Genomic DNA, 23,856 nt, shown 5'->3' with positions numbered 1-23,856 from the left:
AATTTAATAACCCGTCAATCATAACTATTTTTTGATTGAATATAAACGGTTTATGTCCATATTGGCGATGGGATATGAATGGTAGTTGTCATCCAATTTTCCTTTTACATAACGTTTTATTTTTAATTTAATTAACTAGTATGAATTTCAGATGGTTAGACAGTTCATTCCTATATTAGTACAATACACTATCAATCGCAGAATCAAACTCGCTCGGTTGCGAGAGATTGACACTCAGTTGGCCGATCTAATAGACCGAGCGGAGGTGATAAGGCAGCGGGCAATAAGTAGAGGGATGAACGACGTGCAGGAAAATATGGAAGCTCTTATACATGAAGTGAAAGCTAATCGTGAACAAGGGGTGATTGAAATCCAGAAAATTGAGTTGGAGCTTCATCAACTTGAACTTCTTGGTTTTTAGTTAGGTTAAATATGGTTTATATAGTACGTATTTTGTAAGGATTAAAAGGTTGGTTTATATTTTCCAATGGATCTATGATTATCAACTACCCATTTCCTTTTCAAATTCCTGTTATTTTTTTTTAATTACTATCTTACGTCCTTCGTTAAAAAAATACCCGTAATTTTACCAATGTGTGATGACTAATTTTAATCCAAAATAAATCCGGCACATGAGGAGAACACGGCCAAGCGAGTAACAAACGCCACAACGAGATCTTATGCTGCTACAAATAATTATGCAATTTAACTTGGTAGGACTGACCATTATTCACTTGGGCCATTAATATTCATTTTCCATGTTTCTATGTTAAAAACCAGACCATTAGGAATGTGGCCCCAATAGGGGAAAAGCCCAATCAAAATATAGGTCTTATATAACAATTTGGGCTCATTCTATTTATCAACTAACTTACTTGGGCCTTCGGTAACTAGACCCATTATTACTTCCTCAATTGGGCCATTTTCATCGATTACTTTTCGTCGACCCATTTACTTCCTCAATTGGGCCATTTTCATCCATTCTTTCTCGTCGACCCATTTACTTCCTCAATTGGGCCATTTTCATCCATTCATTTACTTGGGCCGTCAGTAAGTAGATGTCATTTGCAATTTGCAATTTGCAAAGTTAACACATTACAAATTAAATGTTTTTCTTTTTGCAATTGATTCATTTTAAGTTTTTAAAACCTTAATAATCAAGCATAACAAACCGAGACCGAAATTATTTTTGATCGACAACGAATAATGGACAACTATCGTCAAAATACAAATTTAGATCAACAATCAATAACAAATTAAAGCTTCTTCTCTTATTTATGTAGTATTATCACAATACAAATTGATAATAATAATACAAATACAACCCACGAATAATACAATAACCGACGAGCTAACTTTTCTAATTTAGTAGCACGTAACTTCTGAGATTTCAATTTAATATTTTCCGATGTCAATTGCCGTAACCTATCCTCCAAAGAGTTGTTTAGATCAATCAACCTGTTCATGTTCCGATCAACCTCCACGCATTCATCCCATACGAAGTAACCACAATCTTCAGTCTAAAGATGCATTAAAAATTAATTAGAGCAATAAACATAGATATTATACTAATTATATTATTTTGAGCTATAAACATAAATATACCTTCCATAAGGGACAACGATAAAAAAACCTTCCTTTGTTAGGTCCATTTTTCTTCAAGAGTTGACGGATTGGAACCAAGTTATGATAACAATGTGAATCGCAAGAACAAGATTGATTAAAACTCATATTAAAGATGATGGTGGTGTCGATACAATTGAAATATAGTATGAGATTTTAATAATTAAATATGATTATTAGATTTGGAAACAAAATATACTTATTTTTTTAAGGAATTATTAGATTTGGGAAAAAAAAAATATCTTGGTTTTTTTTTTATGGATTATTAGATTTGGGGAAAAAAATATCCGATTTTTTTTAAGTGAGAGAAACGAATATCTTGATTTTTTTTAAGTGAGAGAAACGATTTTTTTAGTTAGAGAAATGAGGTTAAAATAAATAAGAACATAAAATAAATATAAGAAACAAAAAATAATTAGTATAGAGATTAGTATAAAAAAATTAGATTAATATTGCTAATGATCTTTGGAAAGTGTAGCAATTAATAGATTGTCTCTTTTTGAATTTGAAATCCAAATTTTTCAAATTTATCCCTCTAAAAACTCATTTGAAAAAGATTCCATATGGTCCCTACCAAACTCCACTTGGCGTGCTCTCACTGGCCTGTATACCAAGGCCCTTGTACACCCCGCGTACTCCGTCTCATATTCGTAAATGTGTTTCCCCAAATACCTTTGCGTATAACACTATAAATACCCTATTGAAGATAATGTCAGAAAATCATCCTCAAGCCCTAAAGATGTCTTCTTCGTCGTCTTTCATCAAAATCACGATATTAACCTTCTTACGCCATTAATACGCTCAGATTCAACCACTCTCTTTCCGATCTAGATCTTATCATCTTCAGGTTTCTCTTCTTTCTCTCTCTTTTCCTTCTGTTTTCTCGCATCATCCTTTAATTAATTAATCGGAAAATGCACGCGGTGCCTTGAACTTTGATATTTTGCCCAAAATACACAATTTTTTGATCCGAAAAACTTGAAGAATTTTTTGATCTGAAAAACATGAAGAAGCTATAACTCGTGTTTACGAGACGTGGATTTATTTTTTTTCAAATTGATTATCTTTTTCAAACTACTACTTGAAAAAAAAAATTGTCTGAGTTTGGAATTCGTGACTAAGAGATATGGTCACTCAAAGTTTGTTCGGTAAAAAAAACGTTGACGTACAAAAACTCCTAGCCAAGGATGCAAATATGACAATTTTTTTTTTCAAATCGTCTTTCTCGGAAAGATGATCGATTTGAAAAAAAATTACTTCCTGAACTCGTGTAGTTACAGCCTCTTAAAGTTTTCCCGAACAAAAAATTGGGTATTTCGGGCAAAATGTAAAACTTTAAGAGCACCACATGCATTTTCCCTTAATTAATTATTGCAGCTGTTATTGTTAGATTAGTAAAGTTTAGATCTTGATTAATTTCAATTAAGGTGCAAATTGTTAGACTTAGATTAGTAAAATTTGAATCTTGATTGCTGTTTTCTCTGTTTGATTTACGGTTAACTGTCGATTGTTGAGTGTCCCAAATCGCTTAAATCGAATGGGTTAGGTTCTCCTGTATGTCCGTCCTCCACAATAATTCTGTAAGTGGGTCTATCAAAATAAACGGGTTTATCAATCACCCATCACCCATTCAAATTAAAAGTTAGTTATTTAAAAGTATCCCAGCCTTGCACAAGATTTTGTATACTAATTGAGCACTGCTCATTACCTCTTCCCTCTCGAAATCACTTCCACATCGAGCATCAACCGCTCTTTACAATTCCACTTCCCGAACTAACCACACTAACACTACCCAAATATTCCTACAAACAACCTTCACAAATCACAATAGATCACCCCGACCCTACTTTGAACTCCCAAATGTATGACATGACAAAAGGGCGACGGATGAGATGAGCTGAGAGGGTATTTTAGGTATTTGGCCTTTTATTTTTGACTTTGTATCAAAAGCAAACGTAAAGAATCTACCAGAATTGAAAGAGTATATGTTTTAATTTGTCTCCGATTATGTTTTTTCGTGCATCAGAGAAAAGAGTGATAAATTAGACGTATTGTTCCTTGCTCTGTGATCTTCGATTTCCTTTTGCTGATGCGTTGGAATGTGATTTGTTGTATCTTTCTCTTCATTAGACATCCTATTAACCGTCATCCGCTATTTCCTATTATCCATGCTTTGTTGTTAATCACACTCCCTAATTTGATTATCCTGATTGATGCATTCTGATTGATCAATGATTGAGAACATATTGTTCAATGTTATGTGACTTTGTGATTGGTGCTTTTTTGTATGGTAATCTACACTACTCAAAAGCATGTCAACATGAAGAGGTCAATTGGCTGAACATTTTTGGGTTTGTACTACTCAAAAGGCATGCCAACATCAAGACGTCAATTGGCTAAACATTTTTGGGTTTGTATTACTGTTGCATTTAGGGTGTGTTTGGATGGAGGGATTTGGAGGGAAAAGAAAGGGAGGGAGACTAGGGGATTTAAAATCCCTTGTTTGGATAACAATCAAGGATGGAGGGAAATGGAGGTGGAGGGATTTGGAGGGATCCATTTTCCCTCCTCTAAGCCAAATCAAAATCTCTCTATCATAGGAAAGATTTGGAGGAAAATTGTATCCAAACACTTATACCCCATTCTCCCTCCCCTCTCTTTCCCTCCTATTTTGCTGTTTCATGTCCTGCTGACTAACATTTGTATTTCTGGGAAACATGCATTAAGGGTGTGTTTGGATAGCAAAAATGGAGGGAAAGGGAGGGGAGAGGGAAGGAGGGAAGGGAAAGAGAGAGAAGGGAAAGGGAGGGGGAATGGGGTGTAGGTGTTTGGATACAATTTCCCTCCAAATCTTTGATTTGCTTATTGTGGAGAGATTTTGATTAGGCTTGGAGGAGGGAAATTGGATCCCTCCAAATCACTCCCCCTCCATTTCCCTCCACCCTCATTTGCTATCCAAACAAGGAATTTTAAATCCCCCACTCTCCCTCCCTTTCCTTTCCCTCCAAATCCCTCAATCCAAACACACCCTAAGTCTCATATACTTGTTTGTTTTGATTTTCACGGTTTTTCCAAGTTTGATTAGTCAACCTGGTGAATGCTCATGGATTAGTATCACTTGAACTTTTGTGTCCTTGTTATTATGAAATCAATAGTTGTTGGAAATAAATGTGTAGTCTTGGATTTAAAATCTGAGCCGTCGAAAATAGATAATTTACATGACATGAGATCCTATAAACATGGATGTTTGCGATGAATTACACTATCTGTGAATAATGTGAGTTGCTAGAAAGAGAAAGATAAATATGTACTAGGTTTCAAATTAATGACCCCTCGAGCAATTATGGTAAGGCACTTAAACAGCATTTGTTTTTATTTTTATCCAATTTAGAATCCCAAAGACATATCTTTTGGTATTTTGGTCATGGTATGAGATCTGAAAGCTTACTTTTTTTTGTTTTTAGTTTTTTGTTCGACAAGTAAAGAAAATGAAAGCTGGCTGTTTTGTAAAGGTTTGAGATCATTATGACCTCATTTATGTGCATTTTGTGACAACATTGGCTGCATTTAGCTAGATTAATCTGTGATAGCCAGTATTGATAACTAAAGCTGATGGCTTATGCTCTTACTTGTTGTTTGATGTCTTGATGTTTACTCTATGGTTGATATAATCTTTTACTTTCTTGCAAGTTCTGCTCAATGTACAGATTGCTCAATACTTGATTCTGATTTTTCTTGCTATCTATCCACTTTATATCTTGGCAAATTTTATCCTTGTTACCTTACATAGCTAATTGCTCATGGCAGATTGGGATGTGCTATTGACCACTACATTGGAAGTTACGGAGGAACATGTTACCGTTTTAGAGATTGCTTGCGTTCATTCATTAGCTTCTGTTTTGATTCTATCCACGACTTTAACAATAGGAAGGGAGCTTACAAAGATAGAAGGGTTTGTTGCATTTAAAGTTTTCTTTCCTGAGGGGGGTCGAAGAGCATTGAAGCACAATGCGTTTGGTGCCTGCTAAACTTCCTATTGCTCCCTCCATACTTTCTTCGAACTCTTTGCATCGTTCTATATGTTCTCATCGTCTTAAAAATCTTGAAAAAAGTGATCGTCGTGGTAATCTTAGTTAACATTTACTTTTATTTGCTCTCCTATCTGTTCAATTCGCTATTTTTGGTTATCTAGTCTTGTGGGTTTCGGTTTCCTTCTTGTTCCTGCAAAAGGAAGGAACTTTCTAGTGTTTTACAAGTGGTAGTTCGTCTGGGTTCCCATTGCTTGGAGAGCTTGAAGATATTAGTTGACTTTTCCACCGGGGAAAAGTTTGGTAATTTATTTACTTCACAAATTTCAGATTTGTGCTACTGTTCTTATTTGATGGACAGCTTCCGTGCTGTAAAATCTGCAATGAGAAGTGGTTCTGGTGGCCATTGTATTGATCAGCCACCTCCTTGTGAAGCGGACCCATTTCTTGAACTTGAAAATGCGTTATATGAAAAATGGCAAGTGAATGATGATGACTTGGAAACGTCTTCGGATTCTCCTTCGGATGGTACAAGCGGTCTGGAGGATGAAAATACAAGTAATCCCATCACGAATATGGATGGCTCCACCTCAATCTCTAGCGAGTGCCTTCACAAGTGTGCTGCATTCTCTGCTCCCTCTTGTTCGGAGGGAACAGAGAATGCTGTCAGTCAGTCTCTGTCAATGCCTACTGATCGCAAGCTAGTTTCCGCAATGAAAGGGAGCCGTGAGAAGGAGGGTGTTCCTAAAAAGAAGCTTATTGTTACTTGGGCACCTGATGTGTATGATCCACCTCCAACATCAGTATCACACTATCGAAAGAAGAAGGATCACAAACAGTACAGCAAGAGCTACAAAAAGCACGGAAAAGGGAAGCACAAGGGCAAGAACGTGCAAGGAGGAGGAAGTGCGTCCAAAGAGAAGAAGCATTCTAGAAAGTCGAAGACGGGTGGGAGATCTGACCGGAGTTTGAACTCTTTTGCCGATACTGACAGGTTACAAAACTATAAATCGCCTCTGGAGTTTCTTGATTTTAATGATCCTGGAATAGGCAGCCCCGACCCTAACTGTGGTAGTAATTTTCTCGGACAAGCCAGTGGTACTATGCATTGTGTTTTCTGACGACACATGAACCCATGAAGAGTTTACCTTGAGGTTTGCATTTTCTGTTATGGTAAATAAATAATTCGTGAGGACTAAATGAGACTTTTCTGTAATCGTGTACGAAACTGTTCTCTTCTGTCTGAAAAACGCCTACTACTTATTACCGGATTACTGATATTTTGATGTTTAGAAGCTTTTAATTCGAGTTTATATGTTAATAATATCTAAAATGATCTCTTGTTAAAAACTTCTATACCTGTTGGTTGCCTTGTTTCCTGCATGTAATTGTGCAGCTACAGCCTTGATTTCCTTGGTGTTTGTTGGTATTACTTATTAGAGCATTGCTTGTGCTCATTTAAAACACTCGGTTGAAGTTCACTTGTAGACTGATTTGACTAGGAATATATTTCACAGATTAGTGGCGCAACCTCGATCAACACGATCAGTTTAATTAGTTTAGTTTTGCTAGTCAGTCTACTTGTTTGAACTTCGCTTACAACTATGAGCAGCCACCATAAAACACCCTAGCCAAGTAAACGCATAATATGAATTGGAGCAGTTGGACCTTCAGTTGGAGCAGACACTTCATAGCTGCCAGTAGTAATGGAATCTGTAGAGCCTTCGTAAATGAGGATGAGGGTAGCAAGTTCCTCGTAAAATCCAATTGTTCGGTCACTGTAATTTGAGTCTTCAGTATTCGGGGTGCACGGTGCACCTACACGATGCTAGATTTTCTCACTCAAATATTGTCAGGTAGATAGTCCAACCATTTTTAACATGTCATTAGTTCGGTAGAAGGTAGAAAGCACATGTTTCAGCTGTTTCTACGTCTCCAAACCTCACTTGGAATTAACAATAGTCCTAGTATGTTCCATTCACAAATCACGACTTTCCCTTGCTTGTGAGTTGTGACTATAGTTTTTTTTTTTTTTTTTTTTTTTTTTTTTTTTTTTTTAAAGAAACTTCGACAAAAATAATAAAAAAAACTTGAAAAAACTAATTTTCGTAATTTACTCGCGCAATAACTCGGCATTTAATCTTCCTTACTTATTTACCGTACAAAAAAAGGTAATAAATAACATCACGTTACTCCAAGGACTCCATCTCTCGAACTCGGGAGCTTGGGCAGTGTGCGTATATACAAGTATACAACTACCGCATACTAACTATACACAACTGATGTAAAATAAAAATCGACAACTACATTAAATGACGGTTCTTTCATAATAAAAGGAAATATTGTTAATTACTCCCTCCGACCCGGTCATTTTTTGTCCTTTTATTTTGGCACAAAGACAAAATAAACCACTAAGGCCTCGTTTGGTTCATGTAGGAGTTGAATTCCCGTGTTAATTTGCAACTCATTGAAATCCAACTCCCATATAAATTGATAAAAACATGTTTGGTTGCCTTGGAGGAGTTTGTTTTTCCCATGAATTAAACTTCCATGTATTGTTTGTTTGAACTGTGTCAATTAACCCAAATTTGATTTCTAATTACCAATATACACTCCATAATATAAGCAATACCTAATTTGTAAGGGTGGATGAGTAAATTTGGAGGAAAATGGATGGAGGAGTTACAATTACCTAGGAGGGAGTGGGTAATCAAACTCCTACATTATGTAGGAGTTGAAACTCCCTTGGAGTTGTAAACTCCCCCATCTTGCATTATTTTGGGTAACCAAACAAGACACAAAAAACTCAATTCATGGGATTTTAGAAATCCCATGAATTAAGAGGGCAACCAAACGAAGCCTAAAAGTACCTATTTATCCCTGCATCATCCTTCCCAGCCCCGGTTCGTAAATATCGACGACGTTTTAGTAAACATCGACGACGTTTTCATTCCGAAAGACGATTTTGCCCCTCACATCTCACTGACTCTACTCTTTTCTCTCTAACTCCAAAAATCCCCAAATATTCCCAACATCAAACACCATCACCACCTCCTACCACCACGCCGCCACCACATACAGCCATGTCGCCATTGCCACGCCGCCACTGCCGCAAACCGCCACCACCGTCTACCACCACCTATCTGGTTAGTAATTTTTTTTTTAAAAAAACTAGCTTTGTAATTAAAATTAAATCGTTTATTGTTGTTGTTAATAGATTATATGACTTTATTTGTTAGTTTTAATTGATTATATGCTTCGATTTGGCCAATTAATTGAATTTGTTTTGATTATTTTAGGTTTTATTAAACTTTATTGAATTAGTTTTGAAATAGGTTGTTGTAATTGTATTGTTGTTTTTCTTGTCAATTTTTTTGCTAATTAGTTGTAATTGTATAGTTTTTTGCGTAAAATAGGTCAATTATATGTCGATTAATGTTGTTGTTGGTGTCGAATCTGAGTTGAAAAAAATGGGGAAGGGGACACCATGGTGAAACGTGGGATCCCAAAGTTTCAACCATGGTGAACGGTGGAAATGGCCGTTTCAACCATGGTGAAATGTGAGATTCCAACGTTTCATCCATGGTGAACGTGGGAATTAGTCGTTTGGCCATGGTGAAATGAAGGAATTGGCCATTTGAGCCATGGTGAACGTTGGAATTGGACGTTTGGCCATGGTTCAAACGTTGGTTCTCTTCGTTTGGCCATGGTCGATTGTTGAATTTCGACTTTCGTCCATGGTCAAACGTTAAGATTCAACTTTCGTCCATGGTCAAACGTTAAGAATCAACTTTTGACAATGGTACGTTCAATTTTTTTTTTAAATCGTGTTTTTTACCATTATTTGCCGATTTTTTTTATTTTATAAGTTTTCTAGTCGATTAGTGTGTTTTCTAACAAATTTTATTTTATTAATGCAGATGGGAGATCGAAATGAGAGAGGAAAGGCCATCATGCAAGCTCCGCCTCCGCCACCCGTACACGACCGTACCGATGGGCGGATGGTTACGATGTCGAAACGTCGTTTGCGTGTTAAGCAGGCCCACCAAGAGCCACCGCCACTTTGAGAGCCGTATCGCATGGTTATGATGCCTAATCCCGGTCACGTTCGTAGTGATTCGGAGGAGGCGAGGTCACGGGAGGTTGTCGGTAGTTACCGGCATGTTAGAGAGGATGAGCCGTCGGATGAGGGCTCGGAAGAGGAGAATGTTGGAGAGTATCGGGTCCAAGAGAACCCGTCATCCCAGAGATTGTTGACTCAGAGGTTGGGCCGGGATCATAAAGGACGCTATTCGAGTGTTAGAGAGACGTCCTCTAGCACGGATAGGTCGAGGAGGCCAAAGAGGGATATTTCTTGGATCCTGAGAGAGCCCGTTCCTGGTGGTCCTAGTAACATTGCCATCTTATGGAGTTTTGGTGGACACGTTGCGTTCAAGTGTTGGTTGGACCCTAACCCGGAGAATATGAGGTCGTGGATCAAGCTCTACGAGAGGCCGAAAGCTGGGAAGGAGATTAGGGAGATATGTCTCAGTGAGGTTGTTGCCGTTAGGGTAGAGGCGAGCAGGCTTGGGATTTTGAGAGAGTGTTTTACCACCGGTCTAGACGATAACCTCCTTAGTACTTTTATCAAAAGGTGGCACCCGAATACTAACACTTTCCATATGCCTTTTGGAGAGATTAGTATCATGCTCCATGATGTCTAGCATATTCTTGGGATACCTGTTACTGGTGAGCGGGTGTGTGTGGACGGTTTGGCCAAGGCTGATGATAGTGGTTTGAGGGGGAAGATTGCGGGATTTTATGGAGTTCCTGACTCCGAGGTTCTACCACCGCGCTATAAGAATGGTGGTTTACTTACATCAGACTTGAGGAATGTTGTTCATCGAGGGAACGAGCATGACTCGTTACGGGCTTACCTCTTAATTTTACTGGGTCATACTCTTTTCATGGATAAGAGTGGTGATAGGGTGAATGCTTAGTTATTGCCCTTGTTTGATAGCCTTGATCGGGTTGATTCCTATGCTTGTGGTGCTGCTTGTTTGGCTTACTTGTACCGACATTTAGGGATAGCATCGCGCCAAGATAGTACTGGTGTTAGTGGGTGTCTACCGTTACTCCAGGCATGGATGTACGAGTACTTTCCCAAGTTCCGACCCGGCGCTGGATTCTTTCTTGAGGACCGACCTCTAGTCAAGGCTTGGGCTCGCTTGCCTCGGGCTAAGGGCGATTCTCAGACTTTTCAGATGTATCGCCATAGTTTGGACGATCTTAGGCCGGAGCATATCCGATGGTTGCCCTACAGGAACCGTCCCCAGGTAGCTTGCAGAGTATCGCTTTACTCGGGTTTTATCAGGCATCTTGATATAGTAGAGCCGTACCAGCCGGATCGGTGCATGCGTCAGTTTGGGTACCGTCAGGCTATCCCGGTCCCGATGCCGATTCCAATTGTTGAGTCTCGTCCGGCGAACGGGAATTACAGGCTGGAGTTCGGGCAAGAGCCCGATAAGACTTGGGGGAACGAGAATTCGATCATATATCGTTACGGGGTCTGTCAACTAAAGCATATATGCCTTTCGAGTATGGTGACGGGTACATGAGTTGGTATGCGGAGATTTCACACCCCTATTTGTATCCCCCGTCAGACCGCCTTCATTTTCGTACTGTCGAGTTTCATGAGGAGCCGGAGGTCACCCTAGCTCTTAGTCGTAAATTCAAGAACGTCTTCCAACAACCTAGTGAGGAGATGGAGAGAGAGACTCTAGAGGACTTGTTTGCGGACATGCGTCTCTACTATGAAGACGTGTATGACGGCTAGTTTTTTTATTTTTTTTATTTTTTATCTTTGTCTCTTTGTACGGATTATGTTATTTTAATTATATTATCTTTGTATGGATATTATTTATGTTTGTTTTTTTTCCTTAATTTAATTTTAGTAATCATTTTATTGATCAATTCCGTAGTTAACGATACAAATTAAACATAGTTAACGGAAATTAAACGTAGCCGAAAACTTATTTTAAACACGATACAATTTAACAATAGGACATAATACACAGATATAACTTAATAAAGTAAAACATAAATTGAAAATACAACGGGAATTAAAACGTAGTTAAATGAAAATTAAACGACGATATAAATTGAAAATACAACTTAATTAAAACGTAATTAAATTACTTTCGAACTTAATTATCTTCAACTGATGAAGATGACGATTCCAAATCTTCCAAATTGTCTTCGGCCTCAATTTCTTCAGGTTGAGCAGCAACATATTGATTCCAGAAATCTATGATGTCGATTTTGAAATTTTCGAGGTTGAACACTCTGCCGGCACATTATTCTGATAGTGTTGCATAATCGAGCCCGGTCAGTATGCGCTCAAAATAAACAAGGACATCACTTTTTAACCTGCGAAACTCCCACATCTTTTCGGTTAATGTTTCATCAGAAACAACCTCATCAGTAACTGCTGGAGTTAGTATATTCTCTGGGTTTCCAACTAGGATGATACAAAGGCTGCCAATTGGAGGATTTTCAAGCAAGTGCCATACAGTGGCCCTTGGAACGACTAATTCAAGGCGAGACACTAACACTGGTAAATCCGCAACGATTGAATCGATCCTTAGTTGATAAGTTCTGATTTTTTGAGTATTTGTGAGCACCATTTTAGTATTGTAGTGAATGGATTTGATTGAGAAATCGAGTATTTTTAATAGTGAATAAGATGGAATGTTATGATTGAAATGGACATAGCAAGGGCTATTTATAAGAAGTCGGATCAAAACGGTAACAATTTTTTGAATTTCAAACGGTTAGATTTTTGAATTGTAACGGTATTATTGGATTGTAACGGTATTTTTAAATTATAACGGTATTTTTGAATTGTAACGGTATTTTTTTTTAAATTTCAAACGATTATAATGTTTTAATTGATAACGGTAACAATTTCAAAAGGTTAGATTTTTTCAATTTCAAACTATATTAACATCTTCATCTTCTTCTCTTCTTCACTTCTTAAATTGCCCCAAATTTTTCCCTTCAATTTTCTTCTTCCTCTCTCTACTTATGTCGACATCATCCTCAATGTGGAGAAATTACCCAATTGAAGGCCTTAATTTTAAGAATCAATCTTGCAATCGATGTGGCAAAAACGCTATCATCAAGATTTCGGGTCAATTAATAATCCAATGAAAGCGTATTTTAAATGTTTAGATTGCAATAATTTTGTGATGTGGTTGACTGAAGATCATTTGACAATAACAAAAAGGTTAAAGATAGCATGTTAAGATGAAGCTGATGATGCATCAAGTGGAAATGTCATGAAAGAGCAAGTTATAGGTTTAAAAGAAGAGATTTTGGGTTTGTCAAGGATGATGAAGTTTTATTTCAAGTGTATATTGTATTTGTTTGTTTTTCTTATGTCAGCCATTGTTATGAAGTAGTGAGTATTTGCAAAAAATTCCAAATTTGTATCAGTTGCTATGAATTCCAGAAATTTCAGAATTTGTAATATGAATTGTTATGTGTTTGTATGCTTTTCCAGAAATTTCAGAATTTGTATAAACCTAAACAAAAAACACAGGGGTATACAAGAGAAAAACCCTAAAATATATTACACAAGTGAACTTAATAATTTTTTATTTACATCGTCAGTAACGGTTACATTTTTTCAATCCGAACTACTGTCAATTGAGATAACTGTCGCAGTATCAGAATTTCGGCTTCTACGACGTCTTCTCGCTGTCTCTCCCATGAATGCTTGCCAATTCTCAATGTTCTGTTTGTACAACGTATCTAGGTGAGCAACACTAACATCTCGGTAGGTCAACCAAGCGGGGTGGAGTGGCGGCATAGGCAGACTCTCGGGGGGGGGGGGGGGCTCTAGAATGCAACCGCATCCAATGGTTATGGTGTAGGACAATCCATATAATACCGTACGGTTGTCTGCCTTCCATTCGGGTCTTCAAAGGCATGATAGTGTTGCAACTTCCGTCCCAAACATTCTTCCTATCTTTCCCTCGTGTATGACCAATCACACATATCGTCCAGTTGAAAAGCGTTGCAAACACTAGCAAATTATCACCACACATCCAGTAAGCCGGCCCACAACTAATCTGATAAAAAAACTCAACTCTATGAAGTGTCTCCTCAAACCCTGTCATACCGGTGGTCGATGATGGATAAATTCCGAACAACTCTCTGTATATATTGTCGCTCCTTGTTGGGTTCCTTTTATTGATGATAACATGCCCATTTAATGTGTGTTCTCTTAGTTTACCTTTTTGAGGTTTTATGATCAAATCAAGCTTGGAATAAGATGTGTTGAATTGTTGATCACCCAAAAGTATAGAGTCATTTGTGTCATCTAATGTACAAGTTAGGGAGTAGAGTACTTAAAAGCAATAATGACAGTCAAGACTACTGTTACTCTTACAAGTAACAATAGCCTGGACTGTCACCATGATCCGTAACACTTGAAATTCATTTTCACTTTTCAAAAATTCCTTTTTGTTTTTCTAAAGTGACTTGGACTTAAAAGATAACTTTCAGATTTCTCTAAGGATTCGGGTTTCTAGAAAAAAGGTTTAGCTAATTATCAATTCAAATTATTTCCTCTTTGTGCCAATTTGACTCATTGGTCCTTTGTAAAACAAGGATTGCTTTTTTGCCATTTTGGTGAAAACTTGTCACCTTGTGACTTATCTTTCACTCTTTATTTTCTGAAAAAACAAAGGCCTGTTTTGGATAATTACAAACCTTCTTTTATTCTTTCACCTTTTGAAAGAGTACCTTCTTTTGTGCAAGTTTGGGGAAGTGTTGGTCTTCATCACATGTGAAGACCTTTGAATTTCTAAACCCTAAATCACCCACCTTGCTTGCCCTCTCTATAAAAGGAGTTCTCATCTCATATTTTCCGCAAGACTTTTCCTGAGAATTTAATTAAGTTTGCAAAAATTGTTTTCAAAGTTTAAAACCGTGTCATTGTTTTGCAAAGCTTTCAAAAGTCTTCAAGTGTTACAATCATAATCACTGTTGCTTTAAGTACTAAACTCTCTCACTTATGAACTGTTTGATCTTGTAAAGTTATCCATATCAATTCTTGTTAAGAATCTGTCCGTATAAACTTGATCCATAAAACGTTCTAAGTTAGTGTGTAGAGTTTAGGACGGAGTAGTCCATTGACTTTTTGGCAACCGGAGTAGGTTGCGAGTTGTCTTGTTCTTGAACGGAGTAGTTCTGGAACTTGTGTCACAACCGGAGTAGGTTGTTGGTCTTTTTATTGTACGGGTTTTTTAGTAGTCGGAGTAGATCACTAAAAATAATCAATAAAAAGTAGATTGGACGTAGGCACTTGAGTTCTTGCCGAACCAATTCAAAAATCTCTTGTTTGATTCTCATTTGTTTTTATTCCGCTGCTTTTATATTGTCTTACCTTGTTATTTGCTTAATTATTGAGTAACAGTTCCACATACTGTCACATTCGGTCTGTAGCCTGTACTCCATACGCTGAGATGAATAGCAACAGTCAGAACCTTTGTTATCTTAAGACTTTAGCAAACTTATCTTTTAATACTCGTTTAATCATTCAATATCAATCGATGTATTCACTTATCTTCCATATTATCAAACAACTTACTTTAATTCAATAAAGTTTAAGTTGAAATTTTTAAATAGTACCTAATTCACCCCCTCCCCCTCTTAGGTACTTGAATCCATAAAGTCTTCACTCCCCATCTCCCTCGCACACCATTCCCGCATAACTATATAATCTGTCTCTTGGCCCCGCTGGGCATGAGATATTACTCGGAACCCACAATGACCTTCATCTCTAACATCCACCCAACCATCAAAGTGGCCCCAAAGAATCTCAGGAACACCCCACCGTTTGGCCCATGATGATATGAGGCCAATGGTAAAGTTCCTTTCCAAAGAAGCATCGGGAGGTCCTGATTCGAAATCACCAATTCTTTGTTGTGATGGTGGTGCATTTGTTGAACCGTTAGTACTTGGTGTCCCGAACTTCCTTTCTACATGCTCGAAACCCGACTTGTTTCTAGTTGTAGAACCTCTCGGACGGCCTTTCGGTTGCTCATTAATAGGGGGTGGAAAAATCTCTTGGTCCTGCGGGTGGGAGAAGTCACGCAACAAGTCTATGACTGCCCTTCGAAAAACCTGGTCACCGTTTATCACACCGTCAACTAATTCCTCAAACAAATCACCATCATTTTTCGGCATTTGTTGAGGAATATCATACACCATTGTCTTCCAAAAGACATGAATATCCTCAAGATGGACCCTCCTACCTCTTTTGTGCAAAGATACCAAATTGCATGCACAGGGTTATCCATGAGTCGTCCGTAGCACGTGTCCGCATCCATCCTCCAACCCGATACCCAATCCAAGGCCTCTTAAAAGTTCTTTCTCCATTAACTCTATGGCCATAGTAGAAACGTTCCCTTGCAATAAGGAGAAAGTACGGGATGTTATCCTTGGTTTACTCATTGAATCTTCGAGTTCTTTCTTAATCTTGGAGTGTTGACCTTCTAGCATGCCGTGGATAAGGAACAACATGGTATCAAGTGTGAGATGACTAGATTTCAACCAAGCTTTCAATAGAGAATGTGCTGACTCAACACGGGAAGTTGATGTGTTACCAAGATGGAAGACCTCGTTTGTATAGCATAAAACAAACTTCCCTGCGTGCTCACCCCAAGCTCTCCCGATATAAGCAGACATACGTGCCCACTTACGACTGAAACACGCCCAAGCTTGCTGAAACGCTTGCTTGGTAATTGCATTGATCACGTTATTCCAACCGTCTTCTGGATTTGTGATGACAAATGCCTTCATACTCTCAGTATGGTAGAATTTCAAAGCTTTAACATTGATGGCTTTCTTCACGTGCCATCGACACAACAAATGATCAACCCCAGGGAATACTGCCTTAAGAGCGTTGATCAAACCCAATTCCCGGTCGGTGACAAAAACAGAAGGGGAAGCTCCCGTGACATCTAAAATGTCAGCTAACTTCTTCAACAGCCAACTGTAACACTCCTCAGACTCGGTAGGAATCATCGAACATGCAATTAAGAAGGACGATCCTATGGGTGTGACACCAACCATCTCAATGAGTGGATTCTTGTACATGTTGGTTTTATACGTCGAATCATGGATAACCACGTAAGGATAAGCCCGGAACAACTTCACGGAATCAGGATGTGCCATGAAAATATGACTAATCTCTTTTGTCTCAGAATTAATCTTGTGCCAATGGACGTATTTCGCTTCTACCGCTAGAGCCAACATTTGCTGAGCGGTGGTTCTTTCACCCCTAACTTCTTGCCTAATTTTCCTTGTTTCATTATATAACTGGGTACTTGACAGTTGAGGTTTTTCCGGGGTTTTCAAATGAAGAGTATTTTTAATATCCCTCGGTAGAACACCGACCATAGTTTGTTGCCTAACATATGCCTTATATTCCGTATCCAATCCCGCAAAGTGCCGATCCCCGTCCTTATAAACGGCTACGTTGTGGTTGTGTAGTCCACCACCCTCGGAGGTTAAAAAGTTCCACATTATCGTCACTTGGTCATTTTTAGATACGAAATTTTGAACGGCACGAATACGGAACTTGCATGAACACTTATGCGACCTCCTTGGCTTTTCAAGATCATCCGATCGGGTTGGTAACCCATATCTTTTACATCAAAAATAACTTTTCAACAACCCGCTCTTTTTTCTGTTTTTAGCTCCGTTATTTCCTTTAACCAAAGCAAACCCATTCTCGAATGCAACTTTATTAGCCCAATTGAAAACATCATCACACGTTTCGAAATCTAAAGCAGTCTCGAACAACGACGGGTTGTAGTCAATTGAATTCTCGCCAAAAGTCTCCCATGAAACCTGTTCCAAGCAATACGGACTATAGTAAGACAATAAAAACAATAAATAACCTAAATAAATTGCGTAAAACGAAAGCAAAACAAGATAAAACGAGTAATCCACGGCTAAACCACGAGACTCAACAATCGACCATGGCCAAACATTGTGTCTATACGTTCAACCATGGCCAAACAGGGAAAACCAACGTTCAACCATGGCCAAACAAGGAAACTCAACGTTCAACCATGGCCAAACATTAGTTTCCAACGTTCAACCATGGCCAAACAATGGTTTCCAACGTTTGGACCATGGCAAACGTGGAATTCCAACGTTTGGACCATGGCAAGCGAAGGATTCCAACGTTTGGACCATGGCCAACGTTGGTTTCCCACGTTTGGACCATGGTAAACGTTGGTTACGTTTAGTCCATGGCTGAATGTTGGATCTCAACGTTTGGTCCATGGTACAACCTTTGGGGCACAAATTTCAGATTTACGCAGAAAAATCGCAATTTCGCTACTACTAAGTTAATACGTGACGTAAATTAACTATCGAATAGAATTAACGATGTGCAAAAAAAAAAATGAAAATTAAGCAAATAATGAAGCGATTAAGTTGTTTATGTACCGGTGATTCGGGATCCGTCATGTTAATTAATCTTGTTAATTGTTGTTGTTGGTTTTTTTTAAGGGTTTTTCTCACTTGTACCCCTGTGTTTTTTACTTTTCTTAGTTGTACCCCTCCCCTTTTAAAAATACCACTTATACCCTTGTAGTCTATTAATTAGTATGAACCGTGACCAAATTCCTGTAAAACGTCAATTACGTCCGTTAATTAATGAGTTGGCTTAGTAAATAGGATGACTAGGATCCGATTGTGCACCCTCTTGTCGTAACTCCTTTCTATAAAAATGATCGTAACTCTAGTGCTTAAAACCAGCCCTGTGCATCTTTTTCCCTAATTTCTTTTCCTCTCTTGTACTTCTACTTGATTTACTCTAAACATATAGATTTTTTACTTTCCCATTAGTCTTTGGACTGACCCACATAAATTGTACTTTTCCTCCCAACGACCAAAAACCCAGAAAATGGGTATATTATCAACACAAATTCTCATTTATGACAGGTAATCCGTCGCAAGCTTGCGACGGGTCAAGTATTATCCATATGGGAAAGATAAGACAAAAGCAAAATACTTAGGGAGTATCAATCTATTTTGTCATATCTATCCCTATGGGTATTACTTTTGTAATACTCCGTATTTATAAGTCTTGGGGTACTCTATCGAGTAGCCCTTACTCTGTCGAGTAAGGGTAAGTTGCGAGATAAAATAGTTTCTGACCTGTTGGGTACTCGATCGAGTAGCTGGGGTACTCGATCGAGTAAGGGGGTACTCGATCGAGTACCTTGGGTACTCGATCGAGTGTCCGGTTTTACGGGGAGTTTTCTCAGGTTTTGTTAATTATGCGATTAAGGTATTTAAACATAGTCGTCATTGTTTTAAATCACTTTTACAAAACCTAAAACCCTGTTTAAGAGAGAAAGCAACCAGTTCATCTTCCTAATCGCATCCTTAGCAATTCCCGGAGTTCAGACGGTCAGTTCTTGTCGTTATTCGTATCGTTGAGTTCCCTGCGTCGAGGGTAAGCTTTTAATATAATTTTTATAATGTTTTGTTAAGTTTGGTTAAACCCTAATTTAGAGATTGGGGGTTTTGTGTGTAGTTTATGATGTGTAGCCTCTATGTGTTATATGATAGGAGGAGGGTTCGTAGAAGAGGTTTTTTTGATACAAATTTGTTGATACCGTCTCGATGTTGTGCTTTCCGGTGCAGGATTTCCTACTCGTATTAGTCCCATAATGGGATATTGGTGATGTCTTGTATTTGGTTGTTTGATATAATGATTGTCTTGTGTTTGTGGTTGTGCTTGTTGTTGATGGTTCTCGAGATGCGTTCTCGGCTGAGTGGGGTCACTTGCGGGAGTGACTTCACGCCCTAGTTTCGCCTTCGTGGAACCCGCCACTAAGGGGATGTGCACATTAATGGACGGGGTTATCGCTCGGTATGATGAGCGGGGCTTAGGTGGGAACGGCTGCGGTCCCCCATCGGCAGTGGTACGGTCCGGTGGACGGATCGGTGGTTGAGATGATTGGAATTGGTTGGTTGTGTGTGTGTGACAGCTTAAGTCATTCTGTTTATCTTATTGTTGATATATGTATTGAATTGTGTGATTAGTATTGACCCCGTTTAAATGTTTTAAAAAACTGTGGTGATCCATTCGGGGGTGGTGAGCAGTTATTGAGCAGGCATGATATGACGCGTATGGGATAGCTGGGATGAGTCATCACGTGGCGTTTAGAAGTCTTCCGTGTGTCGACGAAGTCTAGTAGCTTTGATAGTTTTAGTCGTAGACCGTATGAGAACCTTGTAATTCCTTTTATTAGTTTTGGTTTGAACATGTAATCACTTAATCTATAATTACTTTAAAAGTACGTTTCTTTATTGTCTTATGATATTAGTACACTCGGGCAACCGAGATGGTAGTATCCTTATACCGAGTGGTCCTGGTAAGGCACTTGGAGTATGGGGGTGTTACAAATGGTATCGAGCGACGATTTTGGAACTGTAACAAATGAACATAATGAACATAGGGAGTCTAATAAAATGAACCTGGTGTTTGTGTAATGGGAGCCTACGATGCTAGGTTTTGGGTGAGTAGGCGCCCTCACTTCAAAATCTTGGCCCCATGATACTTAAGCTAGTCACATGGTATGGGAACGTGGAGTCCGTGTGTATATGTGCGACGTGTATGTTAATTGTGCTGTATATGGTTTGTTGAAAGCATGTTGCATGATAGTTGGTTGACATGTTGGTTGGAATCGTTGGAAAAGTATATGAGAATGATGAATGATATGGTAGAAAAAGAAAGTAGTTCGTATATGATGATGTGTGATGAAGTGGATTTGTAATGTTGTTGTATTAGCAACATGGAAATAGGATTTGTAGTGTATGGGTGTGGTTTGTGTTAAGAAAAGTTATGAAAATTTAAAACATGCGGGTAATACATGATTGAAAGTTGAATGTTATATGAGCACGATAGATGGTAATGTTTGGCTTTGGTAAGTAGTAACATGAAGAATAGAGGTTCAATGATATGTGTTTTATATAACGAATTGGATGAAAAGCATGACGGTTGTTTATAACGTGGCACTTGATAACACGAAGTAGATTATCTTGTTAATTGTATGAGGAGTCGCGCAGATTTGAATGCGTAGTTGTAATCATAATGTTGAAATAATAATGAATGCATAGTACGTTAGGGTATATGAGATAACATTCGGGTAGTATTCACGAGTCTGCATGACTCGATCGAGTGGGTTTGATTCGATCGAGTGGGTATTTGTCGTTATTTTGACCAGAATCGTGTTTTTGGTCACTCGATCGAGTATGGGGTCACTCGATCGAGTAGCCGGGCTACTCGGTCGAGTATGTCAGAGATCAGAAGGTCTGTTTAGGTTCTGGAGTCGGGGTACTCGATCGAGCATGTTGGGCACTCGATCGAGTAGCCTCAACTCGATCGAGTAGGTTCTGGTACTCGATCGAGTGGGGTCTGTGCAGGTCATATGCGTGTTTCGGGTCATATGTTTATCTTTTGACATTCGTTGCATATTATGTTTAATTCAAAGGTGTTGTATTACTTCTTTATGCATTGTTTTACGTATGTGTTGGTCCTGAAGCGTAAGTTACCCAATCTTATGGTGGAAAGAGTGGCACTATGATGAGTATGAGTTCGGTGGAGAGGACATGAGTTATATGTGATTATGATAGATGGTGGAAAAAGAAAAGGAAGATTGGTATAGTTTATTGAGGCATGGCGCACGTTTTGCGAGACGGGATGAGTGATATGATTGTGTGTCGAGTAATGTAAAAATAAGTGGATATAGGCAAGGGATGATGTGAGTATAATGAACGTGAGAATAAAAGATTGAAAGTAAGAATGTGGATAGTGGCAGCTTGAGATGTGTAAAGAGTTATGGAGGGAAATGGTTAGGAGTCGTGTGGGTTATGGATTTATGTAGTGAAAGTTCGTTTAAAAGGGTTGAGAAGGGTAATATATAGTGAACTTTGTGGAGACATGTCGCGAGGTGTATTTGTAGACAGCGAGTGAGTTTGGGAGGTTTGGTTTATTAAAGGATGAAACTACTGTGTGATTTCCTTGGGTAATTAACGGTATTAAATGAATTCTGATTTCTAGAGATGTAAAAAGGGAGATGCAATTGTTTGAACATTAAACGTTGGTTCTATGGATAGATTAGTGGCAAGTATGAGTGATAGCATAACAAGAGAAGATCCATGGTAAGAAAGAGTGAGATGATGTCGGTAGAAAATAATGGAATTGAGTTTTGGAGCAACGAAGGGGTAACCAGATTTCTAAAGAGTTAGCTAGAAGGACTAAGGAGTTGAATTATTAATTGGTATTATTGAGTGTAAAGAGAAAAGAAGGATAAAAGTAAGCTGAGGAAAATGCTCACCGGAGCTATGTGATATAAAGATAAGGAATCATCGAAATGTGTGATGGTATCACGAGGATGTTAGCTAAAGGTTATATAGGAGTTTCAGGACAACATGATTGGTAATGAGTTTCGAGGAATTAAGGGAGTAAGAAGTTGGCGGAGTATTGGCACGATACGAGATATTTGGTGGAGAGTTGGATGACAATACAAATAAGATAGTATTGGGAATAATGTTGAGGTAATTTTGTGGATGGGTTTGATATTCGTTATTTGCAATGTTAACCAAAAATAGGAGAAAAACCATGTTATTTTGGTATGGGTGTAAGAGATTTGATATACGGGCAGTGGTGGCATTGTGGTGTTATCACTAGTGGTTAAGAGTGATGGTATATTAGAAAGGTAGCAATTCTAAAGAGGTTGATTTAGTAGGGACCTGATTGTTGTGTATGATTGTGGGAGGGTATAAGATGTGGTTAGATGAGGCGGACGCTATTAGTTGAATAGTGAAGGTATGGTTATATTTGGCAGGAAGTGATGGTTGTGCGAATGGGGGAATCTGTTATGAGGGGTACATGAGTTAAACTCGGGCGGCAGGTAACCTTTTTCGAGTGGTAACTTACGTGGTCAGGATTGACTAGTTGGTTGTGATTACGGGTCTATGATATGTGTAAATGTTTGTGTGAGGTTCTGACCTCACAGGAAGTGGTATTGTGTGATAATTATAAAGTTGTTTTATGAATGTTCTGTAATATATATGTTGGGCACGGTAATTTAATTGAATGATATCCAAAAAGGTAATAATTTGATTGACTTGACATGGCTAGTTATAATTTTATGTGTATTGATAACACATGTGTATTCCGTGAAATGGTAGAGATGATGTTCATGAGATGCTTATCTGTTTATCCATATAATATGTTGCGTGGTGATTTTATAAAGTGGATTTGAGTAAGTTTTTCTTGTCCGAGAAGTTATCTTGAGTCAAGATTTATGGGAATTGTATGCGATTGTGATGTCTATCGGTGTGGTTGTGGTGCCTCGGGTGGTGATCCGGCACGGTACATAGTGTCTTTGTGATGTGGGTATTTTCGCACTACGGTGTGGCCGTTGGTGGCGGTGTTGTGATGCCGTCACCGGTTGTGGTGGAGTAGGCGGGATGATTATGATTCGAGTTTGAAAGTACATACCAATTATACATAGATTGTTGTTTTGTTTGATGTTGCTCTCTGCGAGTGTCGATTTGCCGATAGACGTTGTCTTGTTTATTCATGTTTTCTTTACCAGGTTAAGTTGGGAATGAGGTAGAGTATGATATGAAATAGAGTTGTATATGTTTCGTTGTTGTCATGGGATAGTGATAATCTGTTGATGGGACACAATTGTGAGAGGTTGTTACAGTAATTTTGATCTTGTTTTCAGATGAGACATCGGTAGACATGGTAATGGAAAATGATTCGTGGAACATGTGTTGTAATGATCTGAAAGCGGCAGGTAGTTCATAATCTTTTGTTGAGACAGTGAGTGTAGGGTGTTGGGGAAATTAGTGTCATATTAAGTTGTGTATGAATTTTGCGGTAATGAAAGAAAGAACTTGAGGATCTAGTGTGCGTGTACGTAACGAGTGCGGACCGTGAGTTATGCTTCTGGGAGATAAGTGCCTTACGTAGAGAGGTATGTTGTTTGGCAGTAATAATGAAGAGTGGGTATGGGGATTTGCTACGAGTTTATGGTATAGGTTAGGTGCGCTGCCGAATGAGTTGAGGAAAGGGGAAATGTTTATGTATGGGAGCCTTGGATATAAGAATGGT

At 38.5% G+C, this 23,856-nt stretch overlaps 2 protein-coding genes across 3 annotated transcripts; one reads left to right on the top strand and one right to left on the bottom strand.

The window, feature by feature from the left end:
- Positions 1–2,293: 2,293 nt before the first annotated feature.
- LOC141634097 (uncharacterized) lies at positions 2,294–7,063 on the top strand. 2 transcript variants are annotated; one of them, XM_074446396.1, is made up of 2 exons: positions 2,294–2,470; positions 5,431–7,063. In XM_074446396.1, exon 2 carries the CDS (start codon positions 6,005–6,007, stop codon positions 6,770–6,772), a length of 768 nt encoding a protein of 255 aa, XP_074302497.1. In that variant the 5' UTR covers positions 2,294–2,470; positions 5,431–6,004; the 3' UTR covers positions 6,773–7,063. The 2 variants fall into 2 exon arrangements, with proteins under 2 accessions (XP_074302497.1, XP_074302498.1); XM_074446397.1 differs by lacking the exon at positions 2,294–2,470 and adding an exon at positions 3,234–3,537.
- Positions 7,064–15,992: 8,929 nt separating this feature from the next.
- LOC141628772 (protein FAR1-RELATED SEQUENCE 5-like) lies at positions 15,993–17,228 on the bottom strand. The gene has a single exon (XM_074441864.1). It carries the CDS (start codon positions 17,226–17,228, stop codon positions 15,993–15,995), a length of 1,236 nt encoding a protein of 411 aa, XP_074297965.1.
- Between the last annotated feature and the right edge of the window lie 6,628 nt (positions 17,229–23,856).

Source organism: Silene latifolia, chromosome Y (assembly GCF_048544455.1).
Source record: "Silene latifolia isolate original U9 population chromosome Y, ASM4854445v1, whole genome shotgun sequence".
Taxonomy (NCBI): Eukaryota; Viridiplantae; Streptophyta; class Magnoliopsida; order Caryophyllales; family Caryophyllaceae; genus Silene; species Silene latifolia.
Note: the sequence above shows the minus strand (reverse complement) of the source record. Positions and strands in the feature narration are given on the sequence as shown.

Excerpts from the sequence above, each read along its gene's own strand:
- LOC141628772 (XM_074441864.1), bottom strand. The coding sequence starts at position 17,228 with ATGTGGAACTTTTTAACCTCCGAGGGTGGTGGACTACACAACCACAAC.
- LOC141634097 (XM_074446396.1), top strand. The coding sequence starts at position 6,005 with ATGGACAGCTTCCGTGCTGTAAAATCTGCAATGAGAAGTGGTTCTGGT.